At 39.6% G+C, this 20,177-nt stretch overlaps 1 protein-coding gene across 2 annotated transcripts in view; it reads left to right on the top strand.

Annotated features, from left to right (window-relative positions):
- Positions 1-18,490, top strand: part of slc41a2b (solute carrier family 41 member 2b) — a 71,650-nt gene extending 53,160 nt beyond the window's left edge. The window contains exon 11 of one of the 2 annotated variants that reach the window (XM_060903400.1): positions 15,551-18,490. In XM_060903400.1, coding sequence (XP_060759383.1) covers positions 15,551-15,736 — 186 coding nt within the window. In that variant the 3' untranslated portion in view covers positions 15,737-18,490. Of the gene's footprint in view, positions 1-8,682; positions 9,172-15,550 lie in introns of those variants that run through there. The other variant, XM_060903401.1, reaches the window with a different exon arrangement.
- Positions 18,491-20,177: the final 1,687 nt, after the last annotated feature.

Genomic DNA, 20,177 nt, shown 5'->3' with positions numbered 1-20,177 from the left:
TACCATGAGTAGAGATAAACAAAATGGCGGAGCGTTTTGCTGAACCAACCGAGGACGAATTAAAAACTATTCGAAAACAAAACAACCAAAAAATTTTTAAAAAGCAATAAAATATGGAATGAAAGTATTTGAGACTAAGAATGTATCTCTATTTTAAAAGACATTATTATTATTATAGCACTTTTCACAAATTGTTCCTGTCATTTTCCCAGTTTGTTTACATTCTTCATCTTTTAAGCATTAAAATTTTTCGAATTTATTTTAGACTGGTTCAAAAGCTTAAAGAAGTTTGAAAATTACATCACTGAAATGTCCAAGGAAGAATTACATAAATGGTCTAAAGCTATTCAGTACCTCGCTGCGACAGAAAGATGGCACTTTCTCCAAAAAAAACAACAAGAAAGTCAATTTGTGCAGCCATCGATAGCTTTTTAAGCAGTCCTCCTCAACAGAAATGATTTTGTCGGATGTTTTGTATGAAGTTTTTATTTATTGAATTTGCAAAAAATAAAAATGCTCTTTTTCTCAAAATCCAGTGAATGTGGATAGAATGAAAGTTATTCCATGAAATCGAGTCGTACATGGCTTATAGCCCAGTTGGTGCTACGCGCCTCGCCGGCTATCAGCTCACGTACGACTCGATTTTGTGGAATAATTGTTAATTAGAAGTGGCGTTAAAGGCTCATCTTCCATGTTCCACAGCACATAGAAAAGGCAACATGTCATGATTTTAATGTGCTGCACATATCACACAGGAAGTGTTGGCTATGATTTCTGGTGTTATCCATTAGTTATCTACTAGTTACAGTGAGAAATATTTTGATGCTTGCACTATGCAGGAAGAGAAGTTACTGGTCTGGGAGGATGCACCAGTTGCAAATTATCACAAAGTAACATTCACAGGATTTTTCAGTATGAGACCGCTTAAAGGAACAGTCCACCGTACTTCCATAATGAAATATGCTCTTATCTGAATTGAGACGAGCTGCTCCGTACCTCTCCGAGCTTTGCGCGACCTCCCAGTCAGTCAGACACAGTCAGACGCGCTGTCACTCCTGTTAGCAATGTAGCTAGGCTCAGTATGGCCAATGGTATTTTTTGGGGCTGTAGTTAGATGCGACCAAACTCTTCCGCATTTTTCCTGTTTACATAGGTTTATATGACCAGTGATATGAAACAAGTTCAGTTACACAAATTGAAACGTAGCGATTTTCTATGCTAGGGAAAGTCCGCACTATAATGACAGGCGTACTAACGCCTTCTGCGCGCTTCGGCAGTGCATTGATACGGAGCTCGGATATCAATGCGCTGCCGAAGCGCGCAGAAGGTGTTAGTACGCCTGTCATTATAGTGCGGACTTTCCCTAGCATAGAAAATCGCTACGTTTCAATTTCTGTAACTGAACTTGTTTCATATCACTGGCCATATAAACCTATGTAAACAGGAAAAATGCGGAAGAGTTTGGTCGCATCTAACTACAGCCCCAAAAAATACCATTGGCCATACTGAGCCTAGCTACATTGCTAACAGGAGTGACAGCGCGTCTGACTGAATGGGAGGTCGCGCAAAGCTCGGAGAGGTACGGAGCAGCTCGTCTCAATTCAGATAAGAGCATATTTCATTATGGAAGTACTGTGGACTGTTCCTTTAAAGTAGTGTAACAGACAAAATCTCTTGTGCACCTGACCTTGTGATATTCTGTTCATCACTGGTCATCAGATACACCACTAAACCACGAAATGCTTCGGAAGAGAACTATGACTCTGTTAGTAATACGAAGTGAAAGTGACCAGTCATGTGATCTGATTTTGCCAACAATATTTTTTTTTGGGGGGGGGTTGGCAAATTGGTATTTAAAAAAAAAAAAATCACATTGTACTTTCTATCCATTTAAGTTGCATTTAATGCTGCAGGAACATCCATGATACAGGTTAGTTACGTTTATCATTTTTCATAGTAACCATAAACGCTCGTTTCCTCACCAGCCTGTCTTTGTTTCTCTCTTGAAGTGGAGATAAAAGACTTTTGTTTGGTTGTTTTGAAAATTGACTTAAGTGCTGATACTGGAGACTCAAAGGCCCCCAAATGTTCTAATAAATATATACTGTATATAAAGTTTCCTAACAGAAAGCTGTTATTGTATTCACAATAGAACATAGACAACATATCAAATGTCGAAAGTGAGACATTTTGAAATTTCATGCCAAATATTGGCTCATTTGAAATTTCATGACAGCAACACATCTCAAAGTTGGGACAGGGGCAATAAGAGGCTGGAAAAGTTAAAGGTACAAAAAAGGAACAGCTGGAGGACCAAATTGCAACTCATTAGGTCAATTGGCAATAGGTCATTAACATGACTGGGTATAAAAAGAGCATCTTGGAGTGGCAGCGGCTCTCAGAAGTAAAGATGGGAAGAGGATCACCAATCCCCCTAATTCTGCGCCGACAAATAGTGGAGCAATATCAGAAAGGAGTTCGACAGTGTAAAATTGCAAAGAGTTTGAACATATCATCATCTACAGTGCATAATATCATCAAAAGATTCAGAGAATCTGGAAGAATCTCTGTGCGTAAGGGTCAAGGCCGGAAAACCATACTGGGTGCCCGTGATCTTCGGGCCCTTAGACGGCACTGCATCACATACAGGCATGCTTCTGTATTGGAAATCACAAAATGGGCTCAGGAATATTTCCAGAGAACATTATCTGTGAACACAATTCACCGTGCCATCCGCCGTTGCCAGCTAAAACTCTATAGTTCAAAGAAGAAGCCGTATCTAAACATGATCCAGAAGTGCAGACGTCTTCTCTGGGCCAAGGCTCATTGAAAATGGACTGTGGCAAAGTGGAAAACTGTTCTGTGGTCAGACGAATCAAAATTTGAAGTTCTTTTATGGAAATCAGGGACGCCGTGTCATTCGGACTAAAGAGGAGAAGGACGACCCAAGTTGTTATCAGCGCTCAGTTCAGAAGCCTGCATCTCTGATGGTATGGGGTTGCATTAGTGCGTGTGGCATGGGCAGCTTACACATCTGGAAAGACACCATCAATGCTGAAAGGTATATCCAGGTTCTAGAGCAACATATGCTCCCGTCCAGACGACGTCTCTTTCAGGGAAGACCTTGCATTTTCCAACATGACAATGCCAAACCACATACTGCATCAATTACAGCATCATGGCTGCGTAGAAGAAGGGTCCGGGTACTGAACTGGCCAGCCTGCAGTCCAGATCTTTCACCCATAGAAAACATTTGGCGCATCATAAAACGGAAGATGCGACAAAAAAGACCTAAGACAGTTGAGCAACTAGAATCCTACATTAGACAAGAATGGGTTAACATTCCTATCCCTAAACTTGAGCAACTTGTCTCCTCAGTCCCCAGACGTTTACAGACTGTTGTAAAGAGAAAAGGGGATGTCCCCCAGTGGTAAACATGGCCTTGTCCCAACTTTTTTGAGATGTGTTGTTATCATGAAATTTAAAATCACCTAATTTTTCTCTTTAAAAGATACATTTTCTCAGTTTAAACATTTGATATGTCATCTATGTTCTATTCTGAATAAAATATGGAATTTTGAAACTTCCACATCATTGCATTCCGTTTTTATTTACAATTTGTACTTTGTCCCAACTTTTTTGGAATTGGGCTTGTATATGGAATGTCTGCCATACACTCTCAGTCCCTGTGAATTACCAGTTACAATAGAAACAATGATGCATCAATACGAGCACATTAATATAAACCTGTGATTTGCTTTGCAGTCAGTAGTACTATCTTATCTGCTGTTACAGAACATTAATCACCACCTTCTGACCAATTAGAGTTGAGAATTCAGCAGCACCATAGTATTTGAGCGCAATATTAAAAGTCCACTCACCTTGAATATTGAAGTGCTGCAGACACTTCGCACCAAAAACCCTTCACTGACCCAAGTAACACATGCTTTTCCAAACTCTGATCAAAAACCGAAGACCGAACTGTTTAGACAGTCATTACAATCAATTTAGCAATGCCTGTGGTTGCACGTACAGTTGTGGTCAGAAGTTTACATACAGTGACATGAATGTCATCTTGGATATGAATGTCATGGCAATATTTGGGCTTTCAGTAATTTCTTTGAACTGTTCTTTTTCTGTGGCAGAATGATTGTACAGCATACAGCTTTAATTAAAAAAAACACTAGAATTTGGTTAACAAGTTTTAATTTTCTTTGGGTTTTCTGAAATCAACACAGGGTCAAAAATATACATACAGCACACCTAATATTTGGGTAAAATGTCTCTTCGCAAGATTCACCTTGACCAAACATTTTTGGAACAAGCTTCTGGCAGAATTCTAGTTGGATATTTTGCGACTCTTCATGGTAGAATTGGTAGAGTTCAATTAATTTTTTTTCCTTGGCATGGACTCGACTTATCAGCGTGGTCCATATATTTTCAACAGGGTTGAACTCAGGACTTGTTTTAAGCTTAATGTTAGCCTGCTTTATCCTCCACAACCAGCTCTGATGCGTGTTTGGGTTCATTGTCCTGTTGTAACTCCCAAGTCGTGTTCAAGTTTCAGATGTTTTATGTTGAATTCTGAGGTAGTCCTCCTTATTTGTGGCCTGTTTGGCCACAATGACCACCATGTACAGAGGGACACTGTACCAGCTGGTAGTGGTGGTGGTAGGATCATCATGCTCTGGAGCTGTTTTGCTGCCAGTGGAACTTTGTGCAATGGACAAGTGAACTTTGTCCATTGGAACTTTGTGCAATGAACCAGTTCCACTGGCAGCAAAACAGCTCCAGAGCATGATGATCCTGCCACCACCACCAGCTGGTACAGTGTCCCTCTGTACATGGTGGTCATTGTGGCCAAACAACTCAATCTTTGTCCCATCTGACCATACAGCTTTCCTCCGGAAGGCTTTTTCTTTGTCCGTGTGGTCAGCTTCAAACTTTAGTTAAGCTTGAAGGTGTCAATTTTGGAGCAGGGGGTTATTTCTTGAATAGCAGCCTCTTAGTCCACGGTGATCTGAACTGTAGACAGTGATCCATCAGCTTCCAGTTCATGGCAGGGCTGTGCCATGATGGCTCCCAGGTTGTTCTTGACCATCCAAACCAATTTCCTTTCAGCTGAGGGTGACTGTTTGGGTTTTCTTAAAGCAAAGTGGCTTGGCAAAGTGACTACACCTTACAATAACTTGGATACAATTGTTTGAACTTGTCTTGAAATTTGCAGTTGTTTAGAAATGGACCCAAGAGACATTCCTGAGTTGTGTACATCTGCGATCCTCTTTCTCAGATCTGCACTGAGCTACTTGGACTTTCCCGTTGTATTGTGTGTTGGTCAATCCAATGAGTGCTGTAAACAGACCCTTTTTATGAAGGCACAGCAAAGCTACCAGCTGTAGAGGATCATGATCACTAAAAGGAAATTAAGAGACCTTGGCCTTGGCAAGATAAAAGACATTTTGGAAGTTTCAGCACCTCTGAATTAATAATCGAAGTGAGCGCATCTGAATTTTTGACCCTGTATGTATAAACTGAAACAAAAAAAACTGAAACACAATTAAAACTTGTGCACCAAATTCTAGTGGTTGGTTTATTTATTTATTTAATTAAATTAAAGATGTATGCCGTACAATCGTTCTGCCATAGAAAAAAAAACAGTTCAAAGAAATTACTGAAAGCCCAAATATTGCCATGACATTCATGTCACTGTATGTAAACGTCTGACCACAACTGTATATGAGTGAGTGCATTCATGAGAAGCATGCTGTGGAATGTGTGGTATTCTCAGGGTGTGTGTGTGTGCGCGTGTGTGTGGTCTCTGTTTATTCTAGGTAAAATTTCTCTGCATGGAAAACAGAAGTTCGAATATATGAAGGAGCTGTGCTATAAATAGATGCAGGCTGGCCTACTGAGTCTCCTTTGCTCAGCAAGCTTGATGGGACGTTAGTGAGCTGTGCAACGGTTAATACAGACCTCAGCAATGGTTTAAACTAGATGCTGGCCTTCACACTAATAGAAATGCGTCTATATGAACAAAGCAGGGCTCAGATGAGGCTGCAGTGATGTATGAAGAGAGAGAAGGTCAGTTTAGTGCAATATGTAAGATGAGGGGAATATAAAGTTGCTTCATTTACAAGCAATTTCGCTGATCTGGAGATTTTTGAGCCTGTTTTAAGCAGATGGATCCGGTAAAGATTTTTCCATTTGATCTTGAAATTCAGGAACGGTATGGAATTGTAAGGTTTTATTTGAAGGTTTAACTTTTAGAAAACGACTTGGAGAAAATATTGGATGCTCTGATGAGACATGATGCTGGGTGCATAAAAAAAGATAAGACTTTTGTCTTATCAGAATCTCCATCCTGTTTGTAAGTTCTTAAATACAAATGTGGAGATATTTCGTGGAAACGTTTGCCTTGTTTAATTGAGATTCTGTGCCTTTCTTTCCACAATGTGTCAAATGTACAGTTGCAGTCAGAAGTTTATATACACTGACGTGAATGTCATCATGGACATGAATGTCATGGCAATATTGAACTTTGATAATTTCTTTGAACTGTTCTTTTCCTGTGGAATAATGATTGTACAATATTAGTCACACATCCTAATGGAAAGAAAACAAGAGTTAAATTTGTTTTGGGTTTTCTGAAATCAACACACAGTCAAAATTGTCCCATACAGCACACCTAATATTTGGTTAAATGTCCTTAATCAGGTTTCACCTTGACCAGACTCTTTTGGTAGCCATCAACAGGCTTCTGGCAGAACTCTGGTTTGATATTTGACCATTCTTCTTGGCAGAATTGGTAGATTTCAGTCCAATTTGTTGGTTTTCTGGCATGGATAAAATTTTTACACACAGTCCACACATTTATGATAGGGTTGAGTTCAGGACTTGTTTTAAGCTTAATGTTGGCCTACTTTATCCATTCCACAACCAACTTTGATGTCTTTTGATGTCTTTGGGGTCATTGTCTTGTTGGAACACACAATTGTGTCCAAGGTTCAGCCGTCTAACTGATGGTTTGAGGTTATGCTGAAGAATTCTGAGGTAGTCCTCCTCCTTCATTATTCCATCTGCTTTGTTTACCCATGCTTAACAGATGGTACAGTTTGAACACCTCACCTTTACTCTTCCAAACATACCTCTGGTCATTGTGGCCAAACAACTCGATCTTTGTCCCATCTGACCACAAAACTTTCCTCCAGAAGGCTTTTTCTTTGTCCGTGTGGTCAGCTGCAAACTTTAGTCGAGTTTGAAGGTGTGGATTTTTGGAGTCTTTCTTGGATGGCAGCCTCTCAGTCCATGGTGATGTAAAACTCTCTTGACTGTAGATAGTGACACTGGTGTTCCTGCAGCTTCCAGTTCATGTAAGGCCTGTGCCTTGGTGGTTCCTGACCATCCAAACCAATTTCCACTCAACTGAGGGTGATAGTTTGGGTCTTCTTCCAGTAAAATGGCTTGGCAAAGTGGCTCCATCTTCCAGTAACTTGTACTTGCATACAATTGTTTGAGCTGATGATCTTGGAATCCACACTTTTAAGAAATGTCTCCAAGAGACATTCCTGTGTTGTGTAAATCTACAGTCCTCTTTCTCAGATCTGCACTGAGCTCCTTGGACTTCCCCATTGTACTGTGTGTCAGTCAATCGAATGAGTTCTGTCAAACAAACCCTTTTTATGTTGGCCCAGAGAAGCTAAAAGCTCTAGTCAATCGTGTAGGGAATCAATTTATCCTGATATTGTTATATTTGTGTTCAGCTGTAATTTGTGTTCATATTAGAATTTGATCACAGAAGTAAATCTTTTTTTTAACACTTTTCCACAAAGACATTGAACCCTTTCCTAAAATATACTTCCTGATATGCACCAGATTATTTATTTATTTTATTTATTTCTCCTTGCAGTTCCTGAAGCAGCTGGTGAGACACAGCATGCTGTTCTGCTTTAAAGTGTTTTGATGATCCAGATAGAACTATAGTGAAATGTTTTTGCTGTGAATGGATGCCAGGAGACTCGAAAAGGAAATTTAGTACTGGGACAGCAAAGCCTGTTCTTTTATTTTTGCTATACCCTGATGCATTTTGGTTTGAGATTTTGGTAAAAAATGAAAATTAGACAATGGATCAGAATTTCAGATTTCATTTTCTGCTATTTAAATCTAGGTGCTGTTCCAGTACTTTTGGAATGCACTGTGTATCCAAGCCATTTCCCTTCAATTTATTGTTTGAAGGAAAATTTAAAAGTGGATGATTTCCATACTTTTATAGCTGTGTAGTTTGTGTGGTCATATCGCACAAGCCAGTTGTAATCATGACATCATTAATTCCAACCATGGAACACTGGGTGTGTCAGAAAAGCAGAAAATGCTACCTTCTAAAGCTGCATTTAGAAGCAGGAAGGCATCATATCATGTACAAATTGAATGTTTTCACATAATGGTGCCTTCTGAGCTGCTTTCATCTCTTCTGATTTTTGAATATCATGGATATTCTTCACGGTCATGCATATCCAGTAAGTCAGTGTGTGTTTTTAAAAAAAAAATGGTGAGAGTAAATACTGGAAGAGAGGAAGAAACTTGTGGATGAAGGCATTTTCTTACAGATACTGTTGTAAAAACATTTGTAGATATCTTATAACCTCTGTAAATTCAGCGTGAAAGACTATCTGATTTGTTCTTCAGGAACAAATGGCGATCAGGCAAGAGTTTCGATTGTGACAAAGGCTTGCTGATGGGATGAGCTCAAGAAGGCAAACGGAATTCCTGATCTTTGTCCCATAACCTTTGACCTTTACACCATTAAAGGAACAAGGCCTACATGCAGAATTCCAAAGGAAACGAGTGGCTGCTTGTTGCATGAATGGATCTTGGCACACGGTTGTTACGTATACACTGAGCCTGTGCAGAGGGCCCATTAGAGCACCACGGTGGGTGCAGTGTACATTCAAGAGGGCAAAGAGAAAAGAAACGCTCTCGTCAACGGCGTGGGAAAGTTCTTGAGTGGCCGAGACCACACAAAGACGTGCAGCTGGTGTGACACGTTGCATATTGATGCCATTTGCAGTATGTGCACGTTTTCAAACAGTCATACAGGTATTTGTGTTGGACTGTTACTTCTCAGTTGTGGTTCATAGCTGGTAACCATTTACAGTGTCTACCCTTGGGATAAAATAAAGGGGATAATTTATAAAAACACCACAATGGTGTGTGCGTGTGTGTTTTAAACAGATTTTAAAAATTTAAAAAACTCCATTATATCTGAATGTTATTTAAATATTCTCTAATGACGTGCATATCCTCTGTTTTCCTTTCTAACTGCCTCCATCCTGTTGTGTATCTGCTGAACAACCTCTCGGTGGTAATTATCAGGCTCCGCAGTAATATTCTGGGCAAAATTGCCAGGATTTGTTTGTAATAATTCTTCCAGATCAAGTCTGGAGCGTCAGGATGACTGACTGACTGATTCTTTTCTAAATATTTTTTTCCCCCCATTTTGTCAACATAGTCTTGGCTTCTTGTCTAGTTGAAGGGCGAATGTTTCATTTTAACATCTTGAAATTCTTTGTAATAAATAAATTGTGAAAAATTAAAGTACTGTTGGACACACACCAAATAAAAGTATCATCAATCTTTTTTTTTTTTTAAAGTGGGGGATGCAAACTTTTGCACTCTTGTCTGAGAGAGAGTGCAAGCAAGCATTTTACAGGATGAGACAGTAAACATTTTTGAAACAGAGAGGACGTTTTTAGTCATCAGCCTCCAATTATGTGTGTGTATACGTGCTGTGTACAGTCCTGACTGGCCTCGTTGTTGTCTGGGGGTAAATGTGTGTGGAAGGTGGAAAATTCATCCCTGATCCTGTTAGCTTTCCTAAAATTTGTGTAAATTAGCAAACCATCATCCATCTGAAGTAGCCCTTAGTTTCTGTAGCAACTTCATCACATTTTGTTCCATATTTTCATGAAGGGTTTTTTCTCTCCATTGTTTATATGTAATTAGTGCAATTCTTAGACTTTGCAGACAAAACTACACTACAGATTGAAAAGTATTTTATAAAGAGAGAGCATGCAGAGAGAAAAAGGGCCTCGTGCATTATGTAACACAGCTATATGTATTGCGTACACACTGATTAACAACTTTTGTCTTAATACTCCTCATATAACCTTCATATTGTTTCACACTGATCAATTAATTAATGAAGTATCTACTTATCTACCATCGGATGTAAATAGACTTGGAAAACCACTAAAAAAGCTTTTTAATCCTCTCTGTCCGAGTGTAATCCAGAGTAAATGACTGCACCGTCCTCAGTTACTCTGAGTGCCAAGTCCACCAGTGCTCTGCTTCCCAGAGTTTCACACCAGTCTGTCACTCTGATTAATGTGCTGCCTTTAGTTTTCTGCTAAATGAAAGTCTCATATACACACACATTTTTATTTATATTTTATATATATATATATATATATATATATATATATATCAGTGGCGGCTGGTAGTCTTTCAAACAGGGGAGGCTGGCCGGTTACGATATTTCCAGATTTTAAAAGAAAAAACACATCAATTTTGCCCATACTCTTGCCTCTGATCTGGCTGATTGTTGGCAGGGTCACAAACTGTGAAATAACAGGTTCTTTTGGCCCATTAGCCTACTGTCCAATATACATGATGGTGGTGTTGGGGGGGTATATTTAATATTTTAAAATTGTGGCATGTTGTTTAAAAATTGATCATTATTGAAAGCAGCTCTTTGTCAGGAACCTCAGCAGTAACAGCAGAGTGTTCTGGAATAGGCACAAGCACTGACCTTGGGGAGCCAAACATAGAGCTGGGTGCCACACATTTCATTCAAACACACTTTCCCTATATTTTACTTATTTTGACTGAGATGTTTTATTGACAATTTTGATAACCCTTCACTTTTAATCCAGGTCTGTAGTGTGAAATGTTCTCGGCTGTGTTTTTGTTTAAAAATGTTTTCCAAATTGTAGCTGTGTTTAATTCATATCCAGAAAAATATATATTCCAATATAATATACTCAGCATAAACATTTTAAATAGATTCTATATTTTTGGTCCATCCATGACATATTACTAAAGTAGCCTATTTACTGTTGTTGATGTGGGTCACTTGGTGTTAGCCAATTCACTTTCTCGTACCAGGAGAGCTGAAAGGAGCGAGTATTATTCCCTACCTTTTTCACCAAGTCAGTTTGAGGCGTTGGTCTACCATGCTCTTTAATTTTAATTTTTTCCTCGAAAGGAAGATTGGCAAATGGCTTCGCCAAAATTAAATCAGCAATGCTTGGTATCCGTACGCAGCTTTCTTGCTAGCTGACTAGCCTCCTCAAGTTCAAGTTCAGTCACTCAAATAAACGAACTTTCTGGAACTAAGATAGCAAACTTGACAACACTATATTTACACTTTATTTACAATGAAAATATATACAAACTAAAAAAGCTGGTAGAAACCGTATGTAATGAATGAAATCGAAATGTAAGCTGATCTCTTACAATACACCACAGCACTTGCGAATCCGCATGGGACTGAACTGAAATTCACCGCTGCCTGTCTATATTTGAAACGAGCTGTCAATCAAAGAAAATATCCGGCCGCTTTCACCAATCACCAGTCTCCTCGTGGAAACTGCCATGTCCCTCCCACTGTGAGGCTCGGAGTCCGTGGGTGGGCATTTTCGCAGTATTTGTCCAATAACCGTCTTGCATTTTGATATTGAAAAGCGCATAGCTCCCAAATGCCATTGAAGTCCACTGAGGCTGGGCTGCATCGCGCTGTCACGAGGGGGAAAAACTCACGCACACATTAGGCGAACTGGGGAAAGTTATAACGGAATGATTTCGCACTGTAGTTGGGTTGAGCACATATATTTCTATGATTCTGGATCTGAAATAGCAATGTTATAAGGTCGGCTATAACATAAGCCTAGCGCAATTCATCCTACACGATGTTCGTCATTTTTAGAGGAGGCTGAGCCTCCCTCGTTGTCTTAGAGCAATCGTGTGTGTGTATATATATATATATATATATATATATATATATATATATATATATATATATATATACACACACTACCGTTCAAAAGTTTGGGGTCACCCAGACAATTTTGTGTTTTCCATGAAAAGTCACACTTTTATTTACCACCATAAGTTGTAAAATGAATAGAAAATATAGTCAAGACATTTTTCTGGCCCTTTTGAGCATTTAATTGACCCCACAAATGTGATGCTCCAGAAACTCAATCTGCTCAAAGGAAGGTCAGTTTTATATATTCATTTTGTGTGTGTGGCGGCACGGTGGTGTAGTGGTTAGCGCTGTCGCCTCACAGCAAGAAGGTCCGGGTTCGAGCCCCGTGGCCGGCGAGGGCCTTTCTGTGCGGAGTTTGCATGTTCTCCCTGTGTCCACGTGGGTTTCCTCCGGGTGTTCCGGTTTCCCCCACAGTCCAAAGACATGCAGGTTAGGTTAACTGGTGACTCTAAATTGAGCGTAGGTGTGAATGTGAGTGTGAATGGTTGTCTGTGTCTATGTGTCAGCCCTGTGATGACCTGGCGACTTGTCCAGGGTGTACCCCGCCTTTCACCCGTAGTCAGCTGGGATAGGTTCCAGCTTGCCTGCAACCCTGTAGAACAGGATAAAGTGGCTAGAGATAATGAGATGAGATGCACACAAAAGTTAAGCAGGTTAGCTGAAATTACTGCTGTGCATCACAGCCTTGTAAACTTGATTACAGAGGATTGGCAATGTGGTAAACGTTAAAAATTCAGGGAAAACTGTTTCCATACTGTTAAACGTGGCCACATTAGTTAGTGAAGGGGGAATCAGTTTTGGTTAAGAAGTGTAGTGAACTGCAAGCCTTGTCGATTGGACAGGACCTTGTCTTTTGTGTGGAGTCATGGTTGAAAGACTACATTCTGGACTGCGAATTACTCCCTGCTTCTGATTTCACCATCCATAGACGGGACAGGGGTGAAAGAAAAGGCGGTGGAGTTTTTTTGGCAGTCAGAAATTACATACTGAGTCTCCGACGCAACGACCTTGAAACCGATGCAGAAATTTTGGCATGTGAACTTCGCCCAAGTGAACGGCGTAAGTTATTGGCTATTGTGTATCTGAATCTTTTGACATTAACTTCTTTCTCATAGTGTGACACAGTTCCCTGTAATGTTAATAACATCTCAGCAAAATTACCTTCACTGATTCGGAATCTGGGCTCACTCAGTATGAAAGCTCACATCCATCATGTCCATGAGGTTTTTCACAAGTGGCAACTAGTGAATGCATTAGTTAACTGGTTTAATAATAGCATGAGCATATTATTCTCTCCTAATGCAGGCTTCACAGAGTATTAATTGTAGGGGTGTGAATCATTTTTGGAACCAGTGCATAGATGGGAAAAATATTACTTATGGCCCGGTCACACCGCCCGAACTTTGCTGGAGCGTTCCTGGAGCGGTGAAAAAAATTCATCACCGCTTGTAACCGTTCACCACCATTTAACAAAAGTTGGCCCCCGTTAAAGCAACGCCGTATACGCTCGGCCACCGCTGATGTTTCTCGAGGGGCACTCCTACCGCTCCGAAAGTTTTGAGCTGCACAAAATATTGCGAGCGGTGAGGAGGGGGCAATTTTCCACCCCGGCAAAGTTCACCCCCGCTCCACCAACGCCCAGTCAAAGTTTGGCACCGCTAGACGCAAGTTCGTGGACACTTGGGTCCGCTAGGCCAACGCAGAAATCTTGAACGCTGGACCACCGCTGCTTCGCCAGCATTGCCCGGTCGGCGATTAAACGTTGCACAAACTTCGGTGGAGCGGTTGTAAGCGTTTTACGAGCGGACACGGGGTTGCTGGAACGGTGTCGGGCGTTGAAGCAGCTATCCATGGCGGCGATGAACTTTGGTTTGGCGTTGGTATAGAGGTGTCGGAGCGGGACCAGAATTTGGCTATAAATACGGGAGAAATGGACCAGGAGCTCATTTGGAATCGAGCTGCCGTTGAGTTCAGACCTCATCTATATCGAATTTGCTCAAAGTTACAGTAAAACTGTATCACCATGGATGCTGAGAGACTTGCTATGATTGGTGCTAAACCAACTTTATACCCCCGCCGAGCCAAAGCCCGCATGCGCAAGACGCCGCTATACCAACGCTCGCGTCACCGCTAAACCAACGCTCACTACCGCTAAACCAACGCTAAAGCAACGCCAGCTTCAGCGGTGCACCGCTAAGCCAACGCCCGTGTTTTCGATTTTTTTTCCCATTTTGTGCGCGGTGACGAGCGTTGTCGAAATTCGGCCCCCCCTCCCTACCGTTCAAGGAACGCTCCAGCAAAGTTCGGGCGGTGTGACCGGGCCATTAAGAAGGCTTTGTGTTTTAAAAAATATATATATGGTATCAAAATTGTATGACTATGTTTAATCTAATCTATATATAAAATATACATTTTTGAATTTTTTTATTTTATCCACGTTCACTGGATATAAGCAATCGTGTGCTCTGATTGGCTACTCTCGTACTAGGATATCAGCTCATATACCATGAGTAGAGGAAAACAAAATGAAACTTATCAAGTATTTAAAAGGAACAAATAGCTAAAAGAATATAGTTCCCCCCCAATATCTCCAGCCCAGTCAGTGACAGTAATGCACCTTTAACTTGGTTTGCCAACCACCAAAAAACCCTAAAGAAGAAAATGGCGGCATGTGTTGCTGAACCAACTGAGGATGAAATTAAAAACTCTACTCAAAAACAAAAGCCCCAAAAATTACAAAAGAAAGCAACAAAATATGGAATAAAAGTATTTGATGGTAAGCTTATGGTTTTCTTTTTTTATTTTTAAAGAATTATAGCATTTTTCATAAATTGCTTGTCATTTCGCCAGTTTGTTTACATTCTCAGTGGAAATGATTTTGCCAGACATTTTGTATAAAGTTTTCATTTATCAAATTTGCAATAATTAAAAATGCTGTCTTTCTCAAAATCCAGTGAATGTGGATAGAATAAAAGTTATTTCACTCAATCTCATCGTACATGGCTTATAGCCGACTCGGCAGTGTGCGCCTCGTTGGCTATCCGCTCTTGTACGACTCGATTTTGTGGAATAACTGTTAATTATAATCTCATTTGGTCATTTTTTTTTGTTTAGAGTGCCAATAATTATGGAGTTAATGGTACTTAATTCATTTCACATAACACCTTCAGTGAGTGTACTTTACTTCAGAGTTCTCCTTTCATCAGGATTACACACACACACTTTCACAATGTGGAAAATAGGTTTAATTAGTGAAGCAGAATAAAGGCGTCTAAATTTCACACCCAGACATTGATCCAGTTTGTGTTAATTGTGTGTCAGCACTTGTCACTCCCGCTCAGAGCCTCTTCCCAAAAGTGTGTGTACAGGGAGCAGTCAAGTCAAATGGAATCACTTAACATAGCCTCATCCTAATTTTACACTCCTCACTACTCACCTCGTCTTGGGGAATCTTTGAGCAACTGTGACTCCTAAAACGTGTTTAATCTGCGCCTGTCTGTCTCTCAGGTGTTCCTCTTGCTGTGTATAGCAGACTGGATGGTCCATGCCATGTGGAAGTCTGGGAAGGACCCGGACAGTTTCACCATCCCATACCTGACGGCGCTGGGAGACCTGCTGGGCACCGCCCTCTTGGCCTTGAGCTTCCACTTCCTGTGGGTGATCGGGGACCAAGACAGCGACGTAGGCGACTAGGGTCATGCACTTTCACTTTCATCGGTCATCTGTTGTGTTGTGTTGTATCTCAACCAAAGCCGTGCTGCGTTGCTATGGGATACGCCCAGTCACTGATTGATTGGCTGACTGTATATCGTGTATGATGAGATACACAGAAAGGACCAATGAGGATGGGATTTCCTCATCAGCTGGAACATTTTGTAGCGCTTTTTTTAAAGGACAGAGTTATTTAATATTCAACTTTTGACAGATTATTGTATGCAGCTTCATTCCAGTCAGATTTCCGATTTCGGAAAATAAATTAAGAATCCTGGGAAGTGTTGCTGATCTTTCAGACATGAATTAACTCATTATCAGCCTGTCTTTCTGTCCACATGACCTTTTTTTTTTTTTTTAAATAAACCCATACTCCCCTATTGCACTTCCTGCCCTCTTGTAAAGGGGTCTGCACTTTACAAGACACAGCACTTACACACCTCTCTCTCTCTTTTTCTCTCTCTCTCTCTCTCTCGTGTGCTTCCATCAGGTCAGATGCTTACTTTTCAGTGTTTACACGTTCTGTTACACGTATGTAACTCGACATGACACAAGGCATGTATGAATCATCTGCATGTGGATGATGCCTCAGCGTTTGTTTTCAGTGGCTTATTTCCTCCTCCTGTCTATATATGTCTCGCGTGTGCTTTGCTGTCTTTGTTGGTTTTGCTTTGGTGGGGGGACAAATCTGATTTTTTTTTTTTTTTAAATATACTCAATAAACATTAAGCATTTGTTTATAGTCAATCTCCTCCCAAGGTGCCTCCCTTTTTTCCAACATGTACAGTGTAATATCATTATGCTTTACTTTCCCGCTGTATAATAATCTTTTATTTAGGTTTTCATCAGCCCAGAGCTAATATAACTCATGACTCAACACTTGAAAGTACTGTAAAAAGTACTGTGGACCCCATTGGTATTTATAGCGCCAAATTATAAATAAACTCTCCACTGATGTTCACACAGGAAAAAAAAATATTGAATTAACCCCTTAAGCAATGAAATTTATTCGGCTCTGTGGGATTCAGTGTGTATACGATGTAGAGCAAGTACAGTTCAGACCATGCAGTGCGTTTTTATAATCCTTGTTAATCAGGATCCAGCCACAAGCAGAAAAAGGTCGTGCTACAGGGCTCTGAAATCCGAGACTGACATTAGTTTGTCCCTGTGAGCATTGTGCTCGAATTCATTACTACACCGTTATAACATTGACCCGGACCAGTCATGACGCCACCGCTTCAGTCTGTTGGCATGTAACGATTCGCAATATTTGGTTCATGATACAATTTTCCCATTATATTTTTAATTATTATACATACAGGACACTTTTTCCGTGGAATAAAAACGTGTTCTAGTCCCTTATAGCAGGTTTCATTCATTTGGTTTGATAGCATGCAATATTGTTAGCATATCGCTTATCCTACATGTATTACATCACTCTACCTAATGGAGAATGAGCGTTGAATATGATTTATGATATTGCACTGTTGTCAAGACAACATGACATCACATGTCAGAGCTGATGCGAATATCCAGTGAAAGTTTTCTGCTGCGCATACGCAGAAAAATTTCTTTGTTCGCCGGCAGCGCCCACAATAAACTGTCGCAGTGAGTTGAAAATGGCATAAGATACGTATTAAATGTAAAACTTCTGCAATAGCGAGTGACTGTGACAATTTGTAAACAAACATGGCCGCCAGGTTTGCTTTGTTAAATACAGAAGATTTTGAGAGAATTTTGAAAGAGAAAGACACGTTGAACACCCAAAAGGAATGTGTATGTATAATAATGATAATTAATAATGACTTTTTTTTCGTGGTCTATCAGATATATTCCATTCAGCTACTCGTCTTCGACTCATTCAGTATCATGCTTGCTGAATGGAATATATCTGATACAGCACTCAACGCCAGCCAATATTATTTAAACATCAGCATAAATATTCAGTTTGTTAAATAAAAAAAAAAACCCTTTAATTTTCTTAATAACCAACAATAATTATTTACCCACATTTGTAAAGGTTGGAGTAAAATATAACTTATTAACAAAAATGTTTCAAATGAAAAATGTCAATAACAGAGGCCTTTTCTTCATAAAATTTATGAACATTTACCTCCATTTTTCTTCTCTTTTCTTTAGCTTTCAGCAGTTTGCATGAAAAAAGCTCAATTTCCCATTTTAGATTTTTTTGTGTGTTTTCACTGCATTCGAGCTGTGTTACTTCTGCCTACAGTGAAGTCATGCGCATTCCTGCTATTGTATGTTCTTGCGTCATCTCCTGTCTAAGCTAAGACACACAGATTACGCGTCCTGATGATAATCACGAGTCATTCTTTTTATTTCATCAATTTGAATAATAAATTTCTTTCACGATTTATCATCACACGATATATCATTATATGCCTTTCAGTCTGGGTTTGGAACTGATGGAGGGGGGGAACCCTGTGAGCCTAGTATTGATGAGAAGGAGACAAGAAGCTTCTATGGTTCATTTCTGTTGTCAGAAGTAATAATGGTGATTTGCATCATGTAAAGAATGAAACCCTCAGGGTGTGCTGTTTATAGGAAAATAATCAGCAACTGGGTGGTGTGATGCGGCTCAACACGGGTTACTGCTGCCACGCCAAAGTTGATAATTCTCCAATAACGCCATATCTGGAGGTTCCTCTTGTGTACCACAGCAATTTGCAAAAGATTTTTTTTTTTAATTATTAAAGAATGAAAAATTGTACTTTTTATCTGTTGAAAGTCAGTTATTATTGTGGAATGTTCTCACTTCATCACCACGTTATAGCAGTCGTTCCCTCACCAGCCTCTCGTCATATTACAGAGAAACCAGGTAGTCCAAACTCCTCCATCTTGAATTTACAGTGCAGCTGCAATGGAGACTCGTTCCATTAATGTGAAATAATCATCTCACAGAAAACCTAACCATATTGATGGTTACACTTTTTGGTTAACTAGATTTGGTTAACACTTTTTTTTTTTTACTATAAAGACATTATTGAATAATACCACTTTTATTCTCTTTTATTGCTTGTGGGTTGTCTTTTTTTTTCCCCTCTTCTTTTCAGCTACTTGACCTTCTCTTTCTCAGTGGTAACAGAACCATCATGTTTTTTATGGATTGATTAAGTGCCTTAGCTACCTGCAGGATGTTTCATGTTCGGCTTTGATGCCACTCATGTTTCTCTTTCTCACTCACTAAGATGGAGAGTAGGAGCTTTAACCTTGCTTGAAGAGTGTGGGATGACTGAGAGATGGAGCTGAGTCATTCTTTCTCCTACTCATGGTTGCTTTTTGGACAAATAGTGAAGGGTTGCTATCAGTCAGTGGAGTCAGAGATTCTTTTCTTGCTGAAGATCAGGTTAAGAAGGAGAAGTGGGATCATGGGTGAAGTAGCCGTTTAATGAAGCACAAAAAAAAATCAAAATTTCATCTAATCCGATGAACAAACGTCCTTTCTATTTCAACTACAAATCTAGTGTACTAATAAATATTTTTAGTAATTGACAATAAGATTGTGTGATACCACAAAATAATATGATTCTTGTAGGTATTTCTACAATACACAATGGGTGCATTTCAAAATGGGGAAAATGCTGCGTCAGAGGATGTCTAACAAGTTATTGAGGCATCAAGGACCATTCAAAACTGATCGAACTCTCATTTCCTATTTTCTAAGATGCCTTCAAATTGCCCCCAGTTGAAGGCAATATCAGTGTGTCCTTGATGCTGACTATGAACTCTCTCAAACAACAGAAAACTTTTTTAATTTTAAAAAAAAAAAATTGAGATGGCTACCCGAACGTCACAGAAAAGTGATTTTGTAAACAAGTATATGTTTTTGAGCTCCCCCCCCCTTACATTTTTAAAAAGATACCAAGAAATAAACTTGTACTATCGTGTAACACTGACTTTTAACCAAATAAATAAATTTAAGATTTTGAGGCATCTGTTAACTAACTAGCCAACTCTTTGGTTTAGTTACATGGAGTGCTAACATCAGATGTTATTGTAAATGCTCTCCTAAAACGCTGCTCAAAATTAACGTCTTGAGACGATGCCTTCAGTCAAAATTCCTGCTTTATAAAAGACCTGTCTATTACGGCAACAAGGCAGCAACCTTCTGTTTCAAACGCAGGTAATATGCATCATGTCTTACAGGTTATTCGGGGGGGGGGGGTTCTGAAGAAACTTCCAGTAAAACAGTCGCATTGCATTTTCTAGAAAACTTTTTTATATGTATATTTTTTTATTTTGTATATTCAAAAACTAACATTTTATATTTTAAAAATTAACACTGAGAAGGAGAAAAATGTACAAGACTACAAAATTTTATCAAAAGAATCAGCTGCTTCCAGTTTGAATCAGTTAGTAGTTAAAGGTCCCATGGCATGGTGGTTTGTTGATGCTTTAAACG

Source organism: Neoarius graeffei, chromosome 21 (assembly GCF_027579695.1).
Source record: "Neoarius graeffei isolate fNeoGra1 chromosome 21, fNeoGra1.pri, whole genome shotgun sequence".
Classification (NCBI taxonomy): Eukaryota; Metazoa; Chordata; class Actinopteri; order Siluriformes; family Ariidae; genus Neoarius; species Neoarius graeffei.
This window is presented reverse-complemented; position numbering and strand designations above follow the sequence as displayed.